We start from the raw sequence: 23,049 nt of genomic DNA on the forward strand, positions 1-23,049 counted from the left end.
TTTCGTATGGATTTCAAAAGAATATTTTCTATTGACATATTAATCTGAGCATAAAAATAACAACTGCACTAAACGGATAAACGCTATAAATTCATTTTGTAATACCTTAAAGTTGGCCCCACAGATAACTTATTTAAGGAATTATCAATTATCTTTTGAAACAGAGCATTGAGTTACAGAGCAAATAGGACATCGATTAAAACAAGATTTATGCACAAACGTAATGGCACTGGATTTACCGTTTAATCTCGTGAATAGCTGATGATTTGTCTGGCTTTTAAAAAGCCAGACAAATCATAAAGCGATATGTATATATATATATATATATATATATATATATATATATATATATATATATATATATATATATATATATATATATATATATAATTTATAAAAGAGGTACAATGCATAAAGTAACAGTCATAATTTATGTTGTTGTTACTGAGTTTTGATTAATTCGAATGATTTGCGTGGGCGATTTTTTAAAAATAGCTTAATTAATGTTTTTACGCTGTTCTCAATTTTGTTACATAATAATGTTATAATAATGTAATAATTTGTTACATAGTAATGTTACGAACTAAACGTAATTTTTTTAAACAGTTTTAGCAAAACTGTTTAAACATTTAATGTCAATGGCAGCTTATTAAGTACATAAAATATACTCTCACAAGGAACAAATATACTGTCTTACCTTCAGCGTTGGTTTGTTGGTGTACCTGGTCCAATGTAATGTTTTCCTCCTCCTCCTCCTCTTGTATATGCTTAAAAATATCCGGATCACTTTCATAAAGTGGGTTTTCTTTGTCTAAGTGAAATTCTTCTGCAAATACATTAATATTATCATCGAAATCATCTCCATCTTTAGGTGAATCTATTGTATTTTTTATCAGCAGTCTCCCACGAACGATTCGTAAGTCTTCTTCCCCTTCTATGGAAACACTTTCGGGCTCTGTATGCATTTTGTAAATTTGACTGGAATCGCTTTTGGTAACCGAAGTGTTATCTCTGTTGTTAGGTTGTACAGGTGTTTCAGTTGATGTTGTTAAAGATACTGAGCTCGGAGGAAGGGAGCGGTAAGATGATTTCACCGTTCTCTCTGTGGAAGTACTTTTATTCATTTCTTCATACTTTTCATATGGAATAGTTTCATATTCGTACCACGTTTCAGTGGTTTCTTGATTTTCAACTTCGTCTTCAGGACTGATTATTTCAGTATATTTAGTGCCCGAATCAATTGTAATCTCGCTCAAATGATATGCCCGCTGTTCTCTAACGTTTTCAGGTTGTGCAGATATCAACAAAATATTTTTATCTGTCTTATATGCGTCCTCTTCTCTCATTAAATCTCTTTCCACGCTCTCTGTATCTTTATGTACAGTTACGTTTATCTTTTTAAATTGTTTATCTGAACTGCTATCATTAGCATCCGATAACTCATCTTCAGCATCCGAAGCAACTGTAGACAAGGTAGATACTGATGCATGGGAAAGGTCGGATCTCTGTCTTGTTAAATTTGGTGATGATGTTTTAATATCGACTTGACAATAAATTGTGTTTTTCACTTTGCTAGAATCTGTATTGGAAGGTGTCAACCGCACCACAGCGTACTGGTGATCAGTATTGTTTTGTTCATCAATATGTTCTTTTCTGTCTTTTTCTGTAGCACTTGTGATAGACTCGTTCACGGAATAGTATGCAGGGTCTTGAGGACTGCGCAAAGAAGAAGACATATCCGTAATTTGGAAACAATCATCGACTGAAGAGTCAGAGGTTTTCTCTGTGGAAACGTTCAAGTCAAAAGCATTTTGATTTTTGGCGGGGATTGGACGTAAGTTACGTTTTACTTTTTCGTAAGTTGCTTCTGCACCTTCTTTGTTGATCAAAATATCCGCCTTTTGTATACCAGTCAAACTATTTGGTTTTTGTCTTTTGAAGTTATGACTTTCGGCTGTATTTTCATATCCTACAATCCTGCGAGAAACATTACTTTGAATGTTACTTGGTGTCTGATTTTCCGGTTTTTCGGTGCTATCTGTATTTCTGGCGTCCACTGTACTCGCTGTAGCCGAAGAAATAACATCTTGCTTCAACACTTTTTGCCGCTGCTCATGTGAATGATGATGCGCATTCAAAATTACATTCGCCTGAATAGGAATTCCTACATTCCAAGTGGATGATAGTTGTCGTTGATCAGAACTCGTCAAACCAGTAGTATCAGGGGTTAAGGTGGTAAAGAGTGTGGTGGAATTGGGTGCAGTCTGCCATGTATCTACGGAATACTGGGAATCGCTATAATATTGTGTCTCCGGAAGAGAAGAAACAGAAATACTATTCATTATTACACATGATCCATTGTTGCTAAACAATGGATCATGTGAAGTTGAATCCACACCCACACATTGCGTGCTCGTGCTTGTATTTATGGAAATGTTTCCATCCAAAATGTCTTCTTTCACAAGACGAGGATGTGCTGTTGCGACCACGGTTTGTGTTATTTCGTTTGTTGCTAAGATGTTTAAATGTTCGCTGTTTACATTACTTAATTGGATGTTTCGTGTAGGGGTTAAACAAGTGTCGGCAACAACAAGCGAGCTATCTTGAGTCAAATTACTGACCACCGAAATAGGAACATTTGAAATAAGTGCTGTATTCTCTGGAATTACAGACTCGAAGTTATTATTTTGTGCAAAGAGTTTTTCTTCTTTCGATTTTACGACCAGAATATTCTGCACTGATTCCTCTACTAGGAGACCAGAATTAACTTCAGTTTGAGATATGTATTGATTGTCTTCAGCTGTATTTACCTTTGTAGCCGTAGAATAATCATCAGGCGAGTTGGGGGACAGTCTAATTTCTTCCATTCTGGATCTGTTATCTGTTTCTGAAAGATGTGTATGAATACGAAAAGAACTTACCTTTTCGTCAGTTTCATTATCATTTCCATTCGGAGGATTCATGCTGGATTTGTTAATATTATTTTGTTTAGGCGTTAACGATTCCGGCTGACGTTGATTGGCTTGGAAAACCAATGGCAATGTATTCAAACGCGAGCTTTGTAACAATTTTTCGCCTTTTTCTAAAGTCGATTTCTTAGCAGCGTTTAAATCCTTTGAATTTCTATCTTGCTCGTCGATAGCTTTAAATATTTTATCAGTATTAACTTTTCTAAGTATTGGGGATTTTAATGGGATTTCTTTTTCTTCAAAATCAGATATACTCAGATTGACCACACCTGGATTATCAGAAACGACTGCATTTCTGTGAAGGGAAGAAGTAAAGTTGTTTATTTCCCTTAAGCAACCGTCTGGAGGTGCCGAAGAAAGTGAACCGGTTGTAGATGTGTTAGGTAAAAGTCGGTTGAACTTAGAAGTGACGTTGTTAGCAGTGTTTATATGATTCGTAGTTGTAGCGGCGGTTTTACAAGTTATTTTACTTTTGTTGATTTTGGTAGCAGGCTGTTTGCTCAGATATACGTCATTGCCTCTAGCAGTCTTAGAGGATATTTTATGGTGAGCCTCTGAATAAGAATTATACTCGGCTTCTTCAGTATTTGCATTGTAGACGTTATTTGAAGAAGGAGAGGATTTATTCGCTGATGGGAGGTATTCATCTTCGTCATTTCTTTTCAAGGGACATCCTTCTTCAAACATCTGACGCAGTGCTTTAAAAGAACATATTGTAGTACCAGTAATGCTCTTTTTACTTGCAGTTGCTGAATGAACAATGGGTGGTATCATTTCCGATCTGTGAATACTCTTAGCTCTGAGCAAGGGATATTCTTTTTTAATTGGAACAACTTCACTCTTACTCCTACGTATTGCAGTGGAGGAAGAAGATATAGCATTTCTTTCTTGGGTGATACTTCCTTCGATAATTTCTTCATATTTCCCCTTAACTTTGGTAACTTCATTTACCGACTCACCAGCTTCATTTTTTACCGCTCTACGCAGTTTATTTTCCCTCTCGTTATCATTGCCATCCACTTCTTTTGCATGAACCCCGTCAGATTTTAGTTCTGGTTGTAGTTTTGATAAACACTTGGAATTTTTAATATTATTCTCATTAACAGTAGTTTTGAGTTGAGAATTTCCGGAACCATCTGAAACTAATAATCCATTAATCTCTTTAATAGTTGGAAAAGGCAGTGAAACTGCAGCGGACGACTCAATCGAATATGTTGCATCTACTACATGAGAATGAGTCGACGGTGTCGCTTGTATGTCATTTATTTGGCAAGATGGTACTGCCACATAATTTACGCTCTCGTCTTTGAGAGTAGCGCTAAGAGTACTATTGTTATAACCGACAAAAGAATCGCTGTTCAAAAGACTAGTCTCATCGCCAAACAGTAGTGGGGCTTTATTTGAAGAGACGACACTGGAGACTGTTCTAGGTCCTATTGTTGCCAGCGTTTCAGTTTTCACATGTTCAGAATTTTCTTTATTTTCATTTGTCAAAAATTCTTCCAAAAGAGCACCTTCCTCAAAACATGACGCGGATATCACATTTTGTTGATGTAAATCCAATTTCTGTTTGTCCGAAGAAAGTTTATTTTTAATGCCTGTTATGTCATCGTGCGTTTTAGTAGCTTTTGTCGCATTACTTTCTAGTTTGTCGGATTGCTTTTCAAATTTTGCTTCGTTTTTTTTCCCATAAATATAGTTTTCTGCTGCAATCGTCCATATTTCATTTTCATCGTCCTCACTAAGTCTCCGAATTTCATCTTCCACCTTTTCTTCTTGTTTCTCTCTTATGTTTAATGTTTCTCTTTCCTTTTTCACAACTGCTGCTGATTCTCCTTCAATATAAACGCATTTCAGATTTATTTTGTATTGCTCCTCCTTCCATTCTTGGCCATACCTTTCCCTGTCTCTTTTTTCTTTCTTATCTGTTTCTTTCATACTCTCTGTTACTACGCGTTTAATTTCTTTTGAAAGATCCGCCTCCTGCAATAGGCCCGCCTCTTTGTCACTCTTCCAAATTGTTTCTCTTTCTGTTGTAGCTGCAAGCAAATGTGGAGGCGCTAACAACACAGGTTTAATTTCTTTTGACACATTATTACATTTACTCTCACTGACCTTTTTTTCTGTCGGGGTCATTGTAACCAGTGTAAATTTAGTAGTTGTTATTGTTGTATTCGGAATAGAAACATGATCGTTTTGGGTGGTAAGGGGATAATCTGGTGTCGAATATACCTGAACACTGTTACTCGACTTAACATCACTCAGATCTATGCTTGTATTCAACAAGTGTTGTACTGCTGAAACTGGACTTTGTGACTCTTTAAATAACGACTGTTCTTGTTGATTCTGCCTCTTTTTGTCATTGTGGCCGCCATGTTCTTCTGTTTCCTGCATTTGCGTCACTTGGTAAAATAATTCATCATAAGACAAATTTTTCTCTTTGACCATTACTTTTTCCAGGTTATTTTCTCTAGATAATGTTGATTTATTTCCTTCAATACTTACGTCAGGATTCCCAACCTCTTGCTGAGTATCGACCGTTATGACATTTTTGGGTGAATCAGTGTTTAAATGTTTCTGATTCTCTCGGTATTTCGCTGGTAAAAACATATTTTCAATATCGTGATCCTCGAAATAATTAGCAAATATTTTTTTAAGTTCGTTTACTTTTCCTGGTTTTATTGCTTGTTTCATTGTTTTATACATTTCATTACTCATATTCTGAACCACATGATTACCGTTAACTTGTATTGTATCAGTGAAACCATCTCCATTTATTTTCAATGTTGGAGGCGTCTGAGGCGGTTGAGAGAAAGGTAATGGTGGCGGTTCAGTTAAAAACGTTTCGTGTATAAGTATGTTCTGTTCAGTCATGTCATTTTCAGCACCAATTTCGTCTGAATTTTTAAATGACGTCAACATTATATCTTCAATTTCTACATTTGAATCCAGAGAGTGTGATTTTATGTCATATATCCCATAAGCCTTTTCTACATCTCCCAGTTCATCACCTTCATCACTGTCACTGGTGCCTGTCATGAGTGACGCATGCCTTTGGAATGTTGGAGTCGAACTTCGTGTATCGCCCGTGTTGATTGATGATGTCGATGTGTTGTAACCATGCTGAGAAACAACATGATATTGACTGTTAAGATCAGCCATTGGTAAACGATCATTGGTCAATTGATGGATTAATTGTACATTTGAAAGATCCGATAAGCGTGCGTTTGCAATCGTCGAATTATTACTCTCTAGATAATCAATCGTTGTATTCAAATTGGTGCTAACTTGTAACACTGTTGGCGAATTATTTTCGTAATGGGTAAGCAGAGGCAGGATGGGATTAAGTTGGCTATCATTGATTGGGATATGTGCAGTTTCGAGTTCATTTGTTTCATCATCTTCGATCTCAGTATGTTTTGTCGTTTTTGTTTTGATTTCTTGGCGTGTCTCCTCGAATATGTGGCTATTATCGTCATCTTTGTCTGTACAATATTGTTCGTTAGAATAATGTTTGTGGTTCCCTTTTCTCGTGCGATCTGTAAAAGAGTGTGACTCATTTTCTTTTATTAAATGGGAAATGCTTTTTGAATCTTCAACTGGAATCGACACTGGTTTTGATTCTTCCATTCGAATATGAGACACGACCAGTTAATAAAATGTAATGTATTGATGAAAAATAACTTTTATTTACATTTCACCTTTTTCAGCAATGTTGCTCTTTCGTTTCCATTTCTTACACCTACAACAACAAAAAAAAAACAAACATAATTTTCAACAAAGCTAGTGATGACAAATGTTAAATCTAATTCTAAAAATATAAATTTTAATATAAGCAGACATCCTTTTTTTCTAGTGCAAGATATAGTTAATCTTCAAAATGTTCTATGAGTGGCGAAAAGTTATTAAAAAATAAGTTTATTGTTTCTTCAAAAGTAATGAAAAGATATGTTAACGTAATACATATTTTGTGTGTGGGGGTATAGGGTTAGGGTTGATTATTTAACATATCACTACACATATCGGTATTACAGTAATAGTTTTGCTAATAACTGTTAATTGTTATTATTGTTAATAATAATTGTTAATTGTTATTATTGTTAATAATAATTGTTAATTGTTATTATTGTTAATAATAACTGTTAATTGTTATTACTGTTAATAATAACTGTTAATAGTTATTATTGTTAATAATAACTGTTAATTGTTATTATTTTTAATAATAACTATTAATTGTTATTATTGTTAATAATAATTGCTAATTGTTATTATTGTTAATAATAACTGTTAATTGTTATTATTGTTAATAATTGCTAATTGTTATTATTGTTAATAATAACTGTTAACAATTATTATTGTTAATAATAATTGTTACTGTCACTCAAAATCCTCAGTTAAGTTGTATAATGAAGTGAACATATCCTGTTGGATTCCTATGCATATATGTAACCCATCAAAGTGTAGTGTAAATAAATCGAAGTTCCTATGGTATTCTGAAGGAAATCTATATACACTCGTGAGGAAAAAAATGGGCTAAAAAACATTTAAAATATCTAATCGCACTAAAAGCTATATTGAACAAAGAACAATTGAACAAGGAAACTTAAACAAGACTAATAACACAGAACAAGACATTTACTTTAATAAATGTTTAGTATGGAATCGTATTTCCTTTTGATTTTTTTTAAAAGATCAATCCTTTTAGACATGCTCTTAACCAAAGTGGAACACTGTGAAGAGGAGATGCTATTCTATTCGCTTTGCACAGCTTCCCACAGTTTGTCAGTGTTCGAAATTTTTTCAGTTAATGCACAAGATATTAGGGACCAAATATTCTAGATTGAGCTTAAAATCAGGGCTTTGACCTGACCAAAATATCACATCAATTGAATTATCAGAAAACCATTTTTCTGTGACTTTAGCAGTGTGTGCAGGGGCATTATCATGTTGAAAAATAATGTTATTAGGTATTCCCAGCTTCTGGATACTTAGTAACAGTCTTGTTTCTAATATTCGAATGTATTCTTTGCATTGATTGACTTCTCACATCTAATAATTTCCCCAACTCCTGCTGCGGTAAAAGTTCCCCATACCATTATCCCTCCATTCCCGTGTTTAACTGTCGTTTTTATGCAATTTAGCGAAAATCTTTCTCCAGTTCTTCAATTGCACCATTTGGGAGCATCACGAGCATCAATAACAAGACAACATCTTGATTCATCTGATCAGAAAACATTCCTGAACCAGTCTGCATCTTTCTTGCCATAACACAAGAAAAATCTCTTTCTATCATTGATGTTCTTCCTAGATAAAAATGGCTTCTTTGCACACCTGTTAGAAGAAAATCCGATTTCTTTCGTCTAGATATTGTATATCTAGAAAGAGAATTTCCAACCCCTGTTTTGAATTCTTTGCTATGGTCAACATAAGTTTTCTTTCAATCCTTCAAAACAGTAAATTTAAGCCTGCGGTCGTCCTTACAAAGTGGATGCTCTAGGGTAACCAGATCCAGATTTCCCTTTTACCAAACATTCGACTTCGAACCTTTGACCAATTTGCTTCACTACAGAAAGAGATGTTTTCACTTTTTCTTTTCTTTAAAATATCAAAAATCTCCTTGTAAGCCATTTTGGACTGCTTTAATCCTGCAATTAGGTTTTTTATATCCTTGCCAAGATGTGGATGATTAATTTTTTCACTTATTATTATATGCTATAATAATAATGATTTGCAAAATAGAAATTTTCAGTTAAAATTAACAAAAATTCATGGAAAAATATTGAAAAATCGATTTCTTCCTTCTTTCACGCTTGCCCCCCCCTTTTTTTTTGCTCATGAGTGTATATGCATTTTAAAAAACGCCAGAAAACTTGACGTATTAACAACTATCCTATGCTTGACGATTCTAAGTAAAAATGTTAGACTTCCAACCTAAAACATACTTTTTATTTCCTCATGTTGGCATGTAAAAACTAATGGGTTTCAGCAGTAGTAGCTCTTTCGCACACACACACACACACACACACACACACACACACACACACACACACACACACACACACACGCGCGCGCACACACACTACGCACACCGCACACATACACACACACACACACACACACTCACACACACATACATAAAGAAAAACACGATAGATATTTTACATGTATTTTGTTACTTGCGGGCCTATGCACAAGTGCTGCCCGGAAAATTGAACGGCCCCCAAAACTCATTTTCTCATATATGACTCATATTTTTAAGCGATGTTTTACTTAATTGCATATATTGCATGTAGTGTTCTGTAATTAGGAAATTTGTAAATAACAGTTAAACAGTATTAGTTCGTATTGCTACAAAAAAAAAATCTTCGAAGCAATAAACTTTCAGTAGAAGCTAGGACAAATTGTGTGGAGTATATGATTGTCTCTATATACAAACACTGGAAATAAGGTAATATTTGATTTAAATTCAGAAAAAAACACTAACCTTTCAGTAACTCTATGACTAACTCTAGATCCAGTTGTAAATACAAAAAAAAAAAAAAGAAGACATTGTAACGTCAAGTCCAAAGTAGCTGAGTAGCGGATTGCAACTCACCAGTTTTAGCAAATAGCGAACAGGATCCTAAACAGAAGCGTGTGCTCTATCATCAATGGATATGAGGTAATCTCGTCAGCATCAGATAAAGCCAAAGTCTTTGCCAAGAACTTTGCAGCTAATTCTACCCTATGTAGTCAAAGCTGCCAACTTCCAGTATTTCCTCCTGTATCAGGAAACACTCTATGTGACATACAAATATCTGTGTGTGATGTTGCAAAGCTAATCAAAAACCTTGGTTCCAGAAAAACAACTGGCCCTGAGGGCATTCCTATTATAGTGCTAAAAAAGCTTCAACCAGAACTAGCTCCCATATTTACAAAGTTGTCTTAAGGAGAATTGCTTCCCAACACCCTGGAAAACCTCCTCAGTATGCCTTTAAGAATTCAGGTAATCGGTCACCTCCTTCTCAATCCAGACATATAAGTCTCCTGTGCATCATGAATAAGTTGCTGGAATCTGTGTTAAAGCGAAAAGTAATCAACCACCTCAGCAAAAATAAACTTCTTAGTGACACACAATATTGTTTCCATTCTGCTAGATCTACAGCAGATGTATTTACGGTTATGTCTCATAGAATTAGCGAATCTCTTGACAGAGGCTTCCTTTTTAGGGCAATTGCTCTTGACATATCAAAGGCCCTTGATAGGGTATGGCATAAAGGTCTACTTCATGAGATCTCCAGTTACGGTATAGTTGGAAATGTCTTTTCAGCTATTAAATCATTTCTATCTGATAGGTTCATAACAATAGTGATTAATGTGCAAAAATCAGAAGCTCACAGTATTAATGCTGGCGTCCCTCAGGAGTTCATCTTGGGCCCAACTCTCTTCCTAATCTGCATCAATGATCTTCCAAATCACATCCTAACATCAGTTTTTCTGGATAAATTCACCCAAGACTATACAGATAAGGAAGGCTCTATAGACTGACTAAAAGAGGATCACTCCACTCTAATTAGAAGCCTTGATCTTGAGCAGCCATTATAATAATGGCTGCTCAAGATCAAGGCTTGATGACCAATGCTTTTAAGAAGATAAGTGGTTTTAGCAATGACAGCAAATGCAGGTTCTGCCACACAGAAGTAGAGAGTGTGAGCCATGTGAAATTCAACTGTAAGGTTGTTCTGGGTGGTGATTAGTATACAATGCAATATAATGAAGTCTGTAGTTATCTCCACTAGATCATCTGTAAAAATTTGAATATCAAATGCAGCAGCAAGTCCTGGGAACATACCAGAAAGAACAGTTGGAAATAAGTTCTACACCATCCACTATGACTATGCAATCTCTAAAGTTACATACCTTGAAAATGGAGCCATTAAACCTGACATAGTAATATGGGACAAGGAGAAAGAAGCAACCTTATTAAAAGTTAATGTTCCCAATGATGCTGGGTTAAACAGAGCTGAGAGAAAAAAGATAAAATACCAAGATCTTAAATATGACATGAAAATAAACTGGAACCGTTTGAATATCTCTATCATTCCAGTAATTATAGAAACAACTGAACTCCTAAAAAAAAAAAATTCAAAAACTATCTGGATAATATACCTGGTAAACCAAGCGCAAGAGAGATTCAAACCATTGCACTTAAATTGACCGTTAAAATCTTAAAAAAAGATCTCGTGATTGAAATATCTGAGTTAGTGAGTGAATATCTAGCATCTAATAGGATACCCCATCCACAAAATTGAACAAAATCATAAGAAAATTGAAAAAATATATGCATACACCCAAATATACATACACACAGACATATACACACGCATACACGCACACACGCACAAACACACACATATATGGTTGACACACACACACACACACGCGCACACACACACACATATATAATATAACTATATAACTGGTATATATATATATATATATATACATATATATATACATATATATATATATAATGGCTAAATACAGACCAATCAATATATATATATATATATATATATATATATATATATATATATATATATATATATATATATATATATTTGAAAATTTTTCGGGGGGGTACAGAATTCAATAATGGCTAAATACAGAATAAGCAACATAATGATTTAAAAAAATAAAAAATGAAAATAAATGTTACCTAACCAGATTTCGTTCCTCGCTCAACAGAACTAAATCGAGGTAAATACGATTAAAAAAAAAAAAGTCATGAATATGGCTGGGGGAGGAAAAAAAAAAACGAAAAGTAAACGGGTGGAAAAATTACATAGAAACTTAATTAAGTCCTAAAAGATTTTCTTCTTGCAAAGAGAAGGTCTCAAAGACTTAGTAAAAATAGTCTCTAGGATTTTTAAATGAAACGGAGAGTGTGACTTACTCAAGATCGTAAACATGTCAGCACTGAAATTTGTGGCACACGCATGGTTATCATGTGCCTCCCCATCCCCGCCATATTCATGACTTTTTTTTATCGTATATTTCTCGATTTAACTCTGTCGAGCGAGGAACGAAACCTGGTTAGCTAACCTTTATTTTCATTTTTTATTTTTTTAAATCATTATGTTGCTTATTCTGTATTTAGCCATTATTGAATTCTGTACCCCCCCCCCGAAAAATTTTCAAATATATATATATATATATATATATATATATATATATATATATATATATATATATATATATATATATATATTCTAGCAGTTCAACCTGGCTTTGCTCGGGCCCTATGTACTGTTCATAATTTATCCTATATGTGAATAGCCTTTATGTAAAATTTCAAATGTTTAGACCAGAAATTGTCTTAATAATTTGGTGCAGGTGCAAAGTACTAGGGCTGCTGTATTGCCATTTGGTGAATGGATTCTGGACCATACAGTAGCTTCTGGTGGGGCCTCTCGATGCCATATTAGTGGGTAATTGTTACGGCTTTACCTTATCATGTGCTGTAAAAAAAAAAAAATTCTTCGTTTTTTTTCTCTCTTACCTCTCTTTTTTCTCTCTGTCCTGCTCTAAGCAAGTCTGTTGACCTAGTCCACACATCTTAAAACTCCATCATGAAACGTTTCAAGAAAAAATACACGATTAAACCCGGATCTTCAACTTCTTACATAGACCCCCACCACCATGTCTTCTTACACAACTCTAAAACAAAAACGGCATGTCAACGGCTGGAGCCATCATGTCTTCAACTACGTTCGTATGCCAAGTATAAATACAGTTGGTTTTCCTCAACCAGGCAACCTAACCTAAAACAACATAAGCAGCAGCTCTAGCCACAGCATCAGCAGCAGTTAGCCGTATTCGACCTCACCCCAGACAACACCCTCGGCAGCTGTGCACACTATCCCTTCTCCACCACCAACTCCCAAGAGCATTTCGGCCGATTGCTATTCTTACTACAAGCAGCTGATCGACGTCCTCATCACCACCTCCACTACCAGCACATCCTGACAATACCAACAGCACCTGCTACAATCACATTGATCTTCAATAAAAGTTAAAACTAAACTTCTTCATTTGTCCTTTATGCTTTCATACGCTCATTTGTTGTAATATAAAACCTATACAACAATATTTTAAAATGCTTAATGTAATATAATTTAAAATTCCATGACGCCAATTCTGGCATCATGGAATTTTAATTGGTAACATCTTTCGTGGAACAGTATGGAAACGTTCTCTTGTCGTCTAACAGACTCCATACACTCGCTTATCTGGTTTTTCACCTGATGACGATTCGATGAAGAATCAAAAACATTTAAAATATATATGGAACGCATATTGATTGCTTGGATTTTTAGCAAAAAAAGAAAATCATAAGAAAATATAATATAAGAATAATATAGTATAATATAAGAATAATATAATATAATATATAATATAATATAATATAAGAATAATATAATACAATATATAATATAATATAGCATATAATATAATATATAATATATATGATATATAATATTACATAATATATAATATAATATAAGAAAAATATAAAATGTATAAAAAAGCAGAATTTTTGTTGTTTGCTGAATTACATACAATTCATATATATATATATATATATATATATATATATATATATATATATATATATATATATATATATATGTTTACTGATAGGGAGACCCGACGTTCCCCAGTATTGAATGATGATCAACGAATATTTCACACTCCTATATTTTTATTGTCGTCGAAATCCGTGAAATCTCTCTCGAGAAAGCTTCACATGCCTCCATGCAGTAACTTTGTCCAAAATATGTTATTCTACATTGCACTCTACAGAACTTACGGTTTCTTTTATAAAATTATTTTATATAAACTTCTTCCCAGCTAACGAAAAAAAAAAACACTAAGGAATTTATGTGCCACGTCATGCAAAAAAAAAAAAACAACAACAAAAAACTCGTAAATTTTTAAGTCTTATAAAATTCTTTGCAGTTAATGAAAATTCTTTGCAGTTAATGAAAATTCTTTCCAGTTAATGAAAAAAAAATCGAGAAATTTACATGCGGAGTTTGAACCTACAGACCACGTCATGCAAAAAAAAAAAAACAAATAAAAAAAAACACTATCAACTTACCCACAGTAAAATTTTCGACGACCTGTTGTTCTAACATTGTTGCTAAACGACGACATGAAAAACAAAAAAATGGCTTTACCGATGATAGATAAATTAAAATAACGGTTTCGGTTATCTGTAATTATCGAAGGTATTCTGAGACAAAATTTAACTAAGATCATTCCCAGACTTATACACCAAAGTTCTGTAAATTTTAAAGAAAATCTGTTCAGCTGTTTCGGAGTCTATAAGGAACGAACTCACGCAGACAAAGTTGCATTTATATACTTGAAGAGATATATAAATATATATATATATATATATATATATATATATATATATCCATTACATATATATACGTATAAATATATAGTATAAATATATATAATCTATCATAATAAAGTCATATTTCTGTCTTGTCACAAATTAGATTAAGGTACACTCTTTCACAAAGATTTTTATACTGAAAATGAATTCTAATATACTTTTATTCCTACATAATTTCTATATATACTATTTATTCAAATGGAATCAACATTGAAGTGGTTATCTCATTTGCATATTATATTAAAGAAAATTTGTTTTAATAATTAGTTCTAACTTTTTAATGGGAATTAGTAATAGAATTGTTTAAAGTATTCTATTTAGAAATATTATACAAAGTTCATTCATTTAATTTATATTTTATTAAATTTATTTTTTAATTATTAGTATAACCAACATCAGCTGTGTTTAAAAACGGAAGTTTTTATTTAACCTATAAATTATTTCCCTTTAAGCTATGAAATTTTATTTCCATGTTTAAATTTCATAGAAATGAAGACTCTGTTATATGCTTCCAAAAATATGGTCAACTTTTAAGAAAGTTGTAACAATTCAGAATATTTGGTGTATCTTAATGCATATGGTTCTAATTGCTTACCATCTATGCAGTTAAACCCGACACTTAAAAATACATTCGTTTCTTTATTTTTGTGTTTTGTTTTAAACAAGAAATGAATGTATTTTAAGTGTGCTTAACCGCATAAATAAATTATTAAATAAAAATCCAATTACGCGCGCAAAAAGAAATTAATAAATTTCAGAGGCGCAATGATTTTCGCAAAATACGCCCACGCAAATTCTGCGGGGAAGAAAACTTAAAATGTGTTTTGTTCAGCGGACATGGTTGTAAACATACCACGTGATAAAGACGTGCACTTTTTAACCAATCAACGCTCAAAGAAAGACTTAATTTTCAAACTTTTTTCCAGCTTGTCTGGGAACCTCTCAAAAAATATATAAACGATGAGCGAACTCTTCTCGTCCTCTTTTCTCTTTCTCTCATTAACGTCTTCGTTTCTATTTCCTTTCGCATGACGAAACACGCCTATTCGCACGTACGCACGCACGTACGTACAGAGAATATATATATATATATATATATATATATATATATATATATATACATATATATATATATATATATATATATATATATATATATATATATATATAGAGAGAGAGAGAGAGAGACAAATTTAAAAGGACTGAACATGATACTATTTTGGACAGGTGGTCGATCAAGACCACAAGTCCTCGTCAGGCGATTTAATCAAATGTGTCTTCCACTAAATGTCCGGTTCTTAAATGAAAGATGGGAGAACTAAATAAGACGTCCAAATTTAGGGGGAGGGGGGAGAGGGGTTATGTGACATTTAAAATCCAGACATTGAAAGTGAAGGCAGAAAACGAAGGAGTAATAAAAGAAGAGAAGGAAAAAAGGGGATGAACAAAATTCGGTGTAATCGAGATTGTCAATGTAAGTAGAGAGGAAAAGAGTTAATTACGGAATCATAAGACAGAGGGGGGGGGGTGAACGTAAATGGATTATCTATAAAGGGGAAGGGGGGTATCAAAACAAGAAATTTCAGAAACGAAAAAGGTCGTTGAAAATTCAAAAAATGGGGGCATAGCGTTGTGAAAGAGTAAATTTTTTTTTAAAATTTGAAAAATATCGAAAAAAAGGAGAGAGAGAGAGAGAGTGTGTGTGTGTGTGTGTGAGAGAGAGAGAGAGAGAGAGGGGGGAGAGGGGGGGAGAAGAGAGAACAAACCAAATTATGTGTTCATCATCTTTATTTCGAGATTTCCTCTGGATAAATGAAATTAAGAAAACAAAAACCAGTACAAATATTAGAAAATATATTTTTGATGTAATGAAATGTATAACCCTGTTCCATTTTAGAAACAGAAAAAGTCGTTGGAAATTCAAAAAAGAGAGTTTGTGAAAGAGAGTAAGATCTTTTTTATATAACGTCATATAGCCGTTATTATATTTAAAAAATATGATGCATTCATATTCATTTTGGAACAAATATGTCCATTATAATTCAAATGTCCATGTGTAACTGAAATGAATGTATTTTTGTTATGTAATTAGGTAATTTATTGAATGATTATATATATTAATTTTTATAAGAGGTGTGTTCTATAGTGTGAAAGAGTTAACCTGTTTCTAAAATTAAATTATGTCCTTTAATAGAAGTTTATGTATTAATGGTGATACATTATAGAAACTTCCACGTTGTGTAATCGTATTTGAATTTGCGATAAACGCTGATACAAGAAGTCTCCGTCACGGTTTATTTGAAACAAATGTAACTATTTTTGTTTGTTTACAGTCAAAAGTATGATTATGCTGCAATGAATAAGAGAATAACACATTCAGAGAATTGCTATTTCTCATATCTCTTTTATGTTCATTGTACCCTTTCTCTAATCCAACGTATGCATGATAGCAATTTAGGCAAGGAACAGTGTATATGCCTGCATTGGAAACTAGTTTGTTTTGGAGATGATTGTTGTTTTTAATGTTTGTTTTATAGCTTGTGATGTAATTTATATGGCTTGAATTTCTAGTTTGTTTAGTGTGTTGCAAATTATTGTATTATTGTATTAAACTAGAAAAAAAAGCAATTTTACTCGCCCACAGCGCATATATCGGCAAAATTTCCGAGTAGAAATGTCGAATTAAAATTAAAAAATAAGCAAAAAACATAAAAATAAAGTGGAAATATATCATAGTCATACAGATCACTGACTATCATCTTTCGAGAAGGCAGACGTATGCAGAGGTTGAGGAGAATCCGGCTTAAGAGACCAACTATAGATCTCCTTTGTATTTGAAAAGAATAGAACACAATTTGATTTATACTAATACTATATTCAATATTATTTTTTTTTTAAATGAATTACGTAAAATTACGTCTGCTTGAAGCAGAATACGAACAAATAAAATCGCATGTAATAGGAAAAAAAGTTTAGTTAACATTTCTCTTTAGCTTAACTCGGAATCATATAGTTCATATAATAAGCCAAACCTCATACTTTTATATGATCACAAGTTCTCTATTCACCCTTATTCGTGCATTAAATTTATAATACCATCCACCTCTACTAGAATTCGTAGGCTATCTGCTGATATAAAAACTTTCAAACAAAACTCTACTTTCTTCAATGAACTCAGGATATATTGAGAAAATTAAGTATAACCATGATAACCCCACAACCAGCCGTTTATCTTAAATAATTACACATAATATGTTTCAGACTAAAAGAAACTATCATATTAAACTTAATAACAATAATAACTGCAACCCCCCTTCCAATAACACTAACCATCACTCAAATCATAAAAATTGAGGAGAAAGAATAACGTCTGGTTCACCCCCACCCCCTTTCAGTTTTAATGTCAAAACAAATATCCCTAAAGAATTTTTCAGTATTGTAGAAAAATCATTTAAATACCTACATAGATACAGGACTATATTTAATAAAAATTTCATTAAGAATTCTTGCACAACAATGCCTGATTTAGCACAGACAATAATCTCATCAAAATAATAAGAAAATTAAAGCAGCCCAGGCAATTCCTTTCTCCTAAGGCCCTAAAACTAATTCTAACTGTCAAGAAATCGTAACTGTCATTCTGTAATAACTGCACCCATAAAGATGTTGTTTATTCTTGCCTCATAACTGAGTCACTAAAAAAAGACCACCAAATAAACAGTACAAACAATTCGCAACCACCAATCTCCTATCAATCAACTACTAATGGTCATACCCTTTTGATTATAGTAATTATTCCACTTTAAGCACATCGCTCCGATACATGAGCTTAATAAAGTTAATGAACCATTTCACTCGACAGCGAATGCTGACAGAGGCTTTAGAAAAATCAAGGACCAACTATCATTTCCACCTGTCATCTCCTTTCCAGACTTCAAACTCTTCACGCATACTACAGACGCTAGCAACATTGTATGTCAGGTAAACCTAATGCAAGAGGTCAACAGTGGAAGAATAATATTGTAGTGACCGCATCTCTCACATTTAACCCCAGGGAACAAAATTGGTTCACGATAGAATGTGAGGCATATGCTGTGAAGTGGCAATATTGAAATTCGACTAATTTCTATGCAATCGCTCCTTTGTTATCTTTACAGACTACAGGTCACTGACATATCTGGACCAACGAGTGTTCAACAACGCCAAAATATAGAGATGGCAAGAGGAGATATTGTGCTACAAATTTGTCTTAGAATCTGTGGAATGTGAATCCAATGTATTCGCCGATATGCTCAGCAGAGGCTCTGAACAAAAGAAAACTAACACTCTAGCTACACATTCACATTAAGCAGGTCTAATCTACACTTTTACATCCCATCATGGTGCATTGATGACGTTAACATCCTACAACCCATCAGAAAGATGCACATGCCACAGAATGCCCACTCACAGAAATGCATCAGTGACGCATTTTTTGCTTACTACACTAATTCTACCATTCCTACAGAGAGAATTTGTAGCCATCTTTGCATTGCAATTGAACAACAGAAGGATAAGACGCTGGCAAAGATTGTATGAGCCAAACTGTTAAAAAAAATCACACCAGTTCTTTCTGGAGCTAGGAATCTCCGTTTTAATGACAAGAGATGATAAGCATTCCTCAAAATTAGTCGTGCCATACAAACTCCATGCACACAATGGCAATAACCACTCAGGCATAGCTTATATGCAAGAACTTTTTCTCAGTTATTGGTGAGAACCCAAGAATCACGACATATACGCCTATGCTGATTCTTGCAATACATGTGCAAAATACAAAGGGAATTATGGTAGACGTGCTCACTGGCCCATTAGTCACTGCAAATGCAAAGAGACCATTCAAACTTGTTTTTATAGACTTTTTCACAATGGAAAACGGTATATCCTTACAATATGGGATAGTTCCAGCCAATACTTTTTTTTTAATTTTTTACATGGAGATCATCACTTATCAAGGCCCAGAAGCCACTCAGGGATAAGGGTTATTGCATGTACAGTAATCAATGGGATAGTGTTGTAGTATTCGTTAGTATTGGAGATTTGATAAAGTGTCATTACTTAAGGGGGCGGTTAATCAGGAATTTGTTTATGTTGGACTTGAAAACATCCAAGTTGAAGTCAGGTGGGAAACAGGCAAACAGTAGAGAGTTCCACAGGCGTGCAGTTCTAAGAAAGAAGCTTTGTTCATGGAATCTACATTTTGATTTAGGCACAGATAAAGAGTGGGGAAAATTATTGACAGTGGTTTCAGCTAGACGTGTGTTTATCATGAAATATTGGCGAGGGGGAAACCAGAGATTGAAGCTCGGACAAGCACTTGCTAAATAACGATAAAACAAAGATAGGCTCGACACGTCTCTTCTGTGGGAGAGAGGTTGCAGGGAAGAGAAAAAGGCATCCCCCACTAAGCCACAAAGTCTATTTTGTACTCTGTCAAGGCAGGATAGGCTGTTTTTAGCAGCTCCTGCCCAGATGTGGCAGCAGTATTCCATCTTTGGACGTACTTGGCTTTTATATAGATAGAGAATTGCATCAGTAGTGAGATATCTTCTGGAGCGGTAGAAGGATCCCACCATTTTCCCAGTGACCTGAGCAACAGTCTTGATGTATGTGTTCCATTTCAGATAAGGAGTAGAGCTCAAACCCAGAAGCTTTTTTTTTTTTTTTTTTTTTTTTACAAAGGCATCACCACATTATCAAGGCCAAGAGGCCACTCAAGGATAAGGGTTAAAGAGTGTACAGTAGAAATTGGTCAATATAGTAATCATTAGTAATGAAAATTTGGTAAATTTGATAACTTATATGGAACGGCTCATCAAGAACTTATTTACTTTAGACTTGAACACAACCATATTGTAGTCAGCCGGAAAGCAAGAAAACGGAAGACAATTCCACAAGCGTGCAGTTCTAAGAAAGAAGCTTTGTTCATGGAATCTACGTTTAGGTTTAGGCACAGATAAAGAGTGGGGGAATTATTGATAGTGTTTACAGCTAGACGAGTGTTTCTTGTGAAAGTTTGGCGAGGGGGGACCATAGATTGAAGCTCAGTTAAACACTTTCCATGAAAATAACGATACATCAGAGACAAACTCGCAACATCTCTTCTGTGAGATAGAGGTTGCAAGGAGGAGAAAAGGACATCTCCTATGAGGCTACGAAGTCTATTTTGAACTCTATCAAGGCAGGACAAGTCCTTTCTAGCAGCTCCTGCCCAGATGTGGCAACAGTATTCCATCTTTGGACGTTACTGGCTCTTATATAGATAGAGAATAGCATCAGCAGTGAGATATCTACCGGATCGATAGAAAGATCCCACCATTTTTCCAGCGGCCTTGGCAACAGATTTGATGTACGTGTTCCATTTAAGATCAGGAGTAATGGTCAAGCCCAGAAGCTTGTCAAAACTTGAGGCCTCCTGAAGACGAGAGCCATTCATTTCAATTGATGACAAATGTGGATTAGAATGTTGATGATGTAAAGAGAGAAGCTTGGTTTTAGATGCATTAAAAGTAACCAGCCACTCCTTTCCCCATTGTACTACGTGCTCAAGATCAGAGGAGAGAGAATTGGAGAGAACTTGGTCGTTTACTGTCTTAGATGTGGTACCATAAATGGTAGTGTCGTCAGCATAAATGTCTACAAATGATGTAAGGATATGATTTGGAAGATCATTAATGTAGATCAGGAAAAGAGTTGGGCCCAGGATGGATCCCTGAGGGACACCGGCATTAATACTGTGAGCTTCTGATTTTTGCCCCTACTACTCTTATGAACCTATCAGAAAGAAATGATTTAATAATTGAGAAGACTTTTCCAGCTATACCATAGCTAGCGATCTTATGAAGTAAACCTTTATGCCATACCCTATCAAAGGCTTTAGATATGTCAAGAGCAATTGCCCTAGAAAGATTGCCACCGTCGAGAGATTTGCTAATCCTATGCGATATAACTGTAAGGACATCTGCTGTAGATCTAGCAGAACGGAAACCATATTGAGTGTCACTAAGAAGGTTATTTTTGTTGAGATGGTTGATTACATCTGTATTTAACACAGATTCTAGCAACTTACTCATGACGCACAGGAGACTTATTGGCCTGTACTGAGAGGGGGATGAGCGATCACCTGAATTCTTAAATACAGGGCATACTGATGAGATTTTCCAGGGAGATGGGAAACTATTCTCCTTAAGACAACGTTTAAACAGTTTTGTAAGTATGGGCGCTAGTTCAGGTTGAAGTTTTTTGAGTACTATAATTGGAATACCATTAGGGCCAGTTGCTTTACTGGAATCAAGGTTTTTGATTAGCTTGGCAACATCACGTACAGATATACGTATATCACATAGCGTGTTTTCTGATACAGGAGGAAATATTGGGGGTTGGCGGTCTTGGTCGCAAAAGGTAGAATTAGCTGCAAAGTTCTTGACAAAGAGTTTGGCTTTGTCTGATGCTGACGAGATTACCTCAGGTCCATTGATAATAGTTGGGATGGAGCACACGCTTCTGTTCAGGATTCTGTTTGCTATTTGCCAAAACTGGTGGGAACCAAGCCGCTGCTCAGCTACTTTGGACTTAACAGATTGAGCATACAACTCTCTTGCGTTCCTTATTACTTTCTTACAATGGTTGCTGGCAGTCCTGAAAACGGCTTTAGTTTCCATACATCTATTACGTTTGAAGCAGTGGAAAAAGTGATTTCTGTGCGCAATGGCAGCAGCACATTCTGGAGAGAACCATGGCTGGCTGTTGGGTTTTTGCTGAAACTTTTTAGAGGGCATGAAATGGTCAATACCTACAATTAACCATTCAGTCAGGTCTAATACTATAGAGGACATATCCTTTTTAAACATGGAATGCAGAGGTAGATCAGATATAAATGTACGGAAGCTATCCCAGTCAGCCTTAGTGTATCGATATACTGTACGATGAAGAGGTACGTCTGGGGACTTATTACATTTCATTTTTATCTTAATTGATACAACAGAGTGGTCGGAAGATCCAAGAGGCGATAGAACAGAAACTGAACATAGTTCTGGGCAAGTTGTGAGAAAAAGGTCTAGTAGACTCGCATACTGGCCGTCATTATTATCGGGCACACGGGTAGGTTCCTGAACAATCTGAGTGAGGTCATAGGCAATGGAGAAATCATGACAGAACCTCCCCTCATCATCGGTCTTGTTTGAGTGGGTCAACCATTCGACGTTGTGAACATTGAAGTCTCCACATACGTGAATGTTAGCTGAAGGATAAGTAGAAAGGACTTGGTCAATTTTCTCAGATATGCTTTGAAAGATAGTAACTCCGCTGTTGTGGGGGCGATAGAGAGTAAATATAAATGCAGTAGTGTGAGCTAAAGCAATCCGGAAGCACATATAGGGTAAGTTAGGATCTTCCCTGGAGATGTCCCTCCCACATGGCTTATCAAAAAATGGGACCTACCATAGATGAGAGCCATCCATTTCAATTGATGCCAGATGGAGATTAGGGCATTGATGATGTAAAGATAGGAGCTTGGTTTTAGATGCATTAAAGGTAACCAGCCACCTCTTCCCCCACTATACCACATGCTCAAGATCAGAAGAGAGAGAATCA

General features: G+C 34.7%; 1 protein-coding gene across 1 annotated transcript in view; it reads right to left on the reverse strand.

Annotated features, from left to right (window-relative positions):
- LOC145268201 (uncharacterized) overlaps positions 1 to 23,049 on the reverse strand; it is a 476,340-nt gene that overhangs the window by 319,881 nt on the left and 133,410 nt on the right. Inside the window, exon 2 of the mRNA XM_080123464.1 lies at positions 698 to 6,711. Coding sequence (XP_079979590.1) covers positions 698 to 6,599 — 5,902 coding nt within the window. The 5' untranslated portion in view covers positions 6,600 to 6,711. The remainder of the gene's footprint in view (positions 1 to 697; positions 6,712 to 23,049) is intronic.

Source organism: Euprymna scolopes, chromosome 43 (assembly GCF_053919585.1).
Source record: "Euprymna scolopes isolate OS-2025 chromosome 43, ASM5391958v1, whole genome shotgun sequence".
NCBI lineage: Eukaryota > Metazoa > Mollusca > Cephalopoda > Sepiida > Sepiolidae > Euprymna > Euprymna scolopes.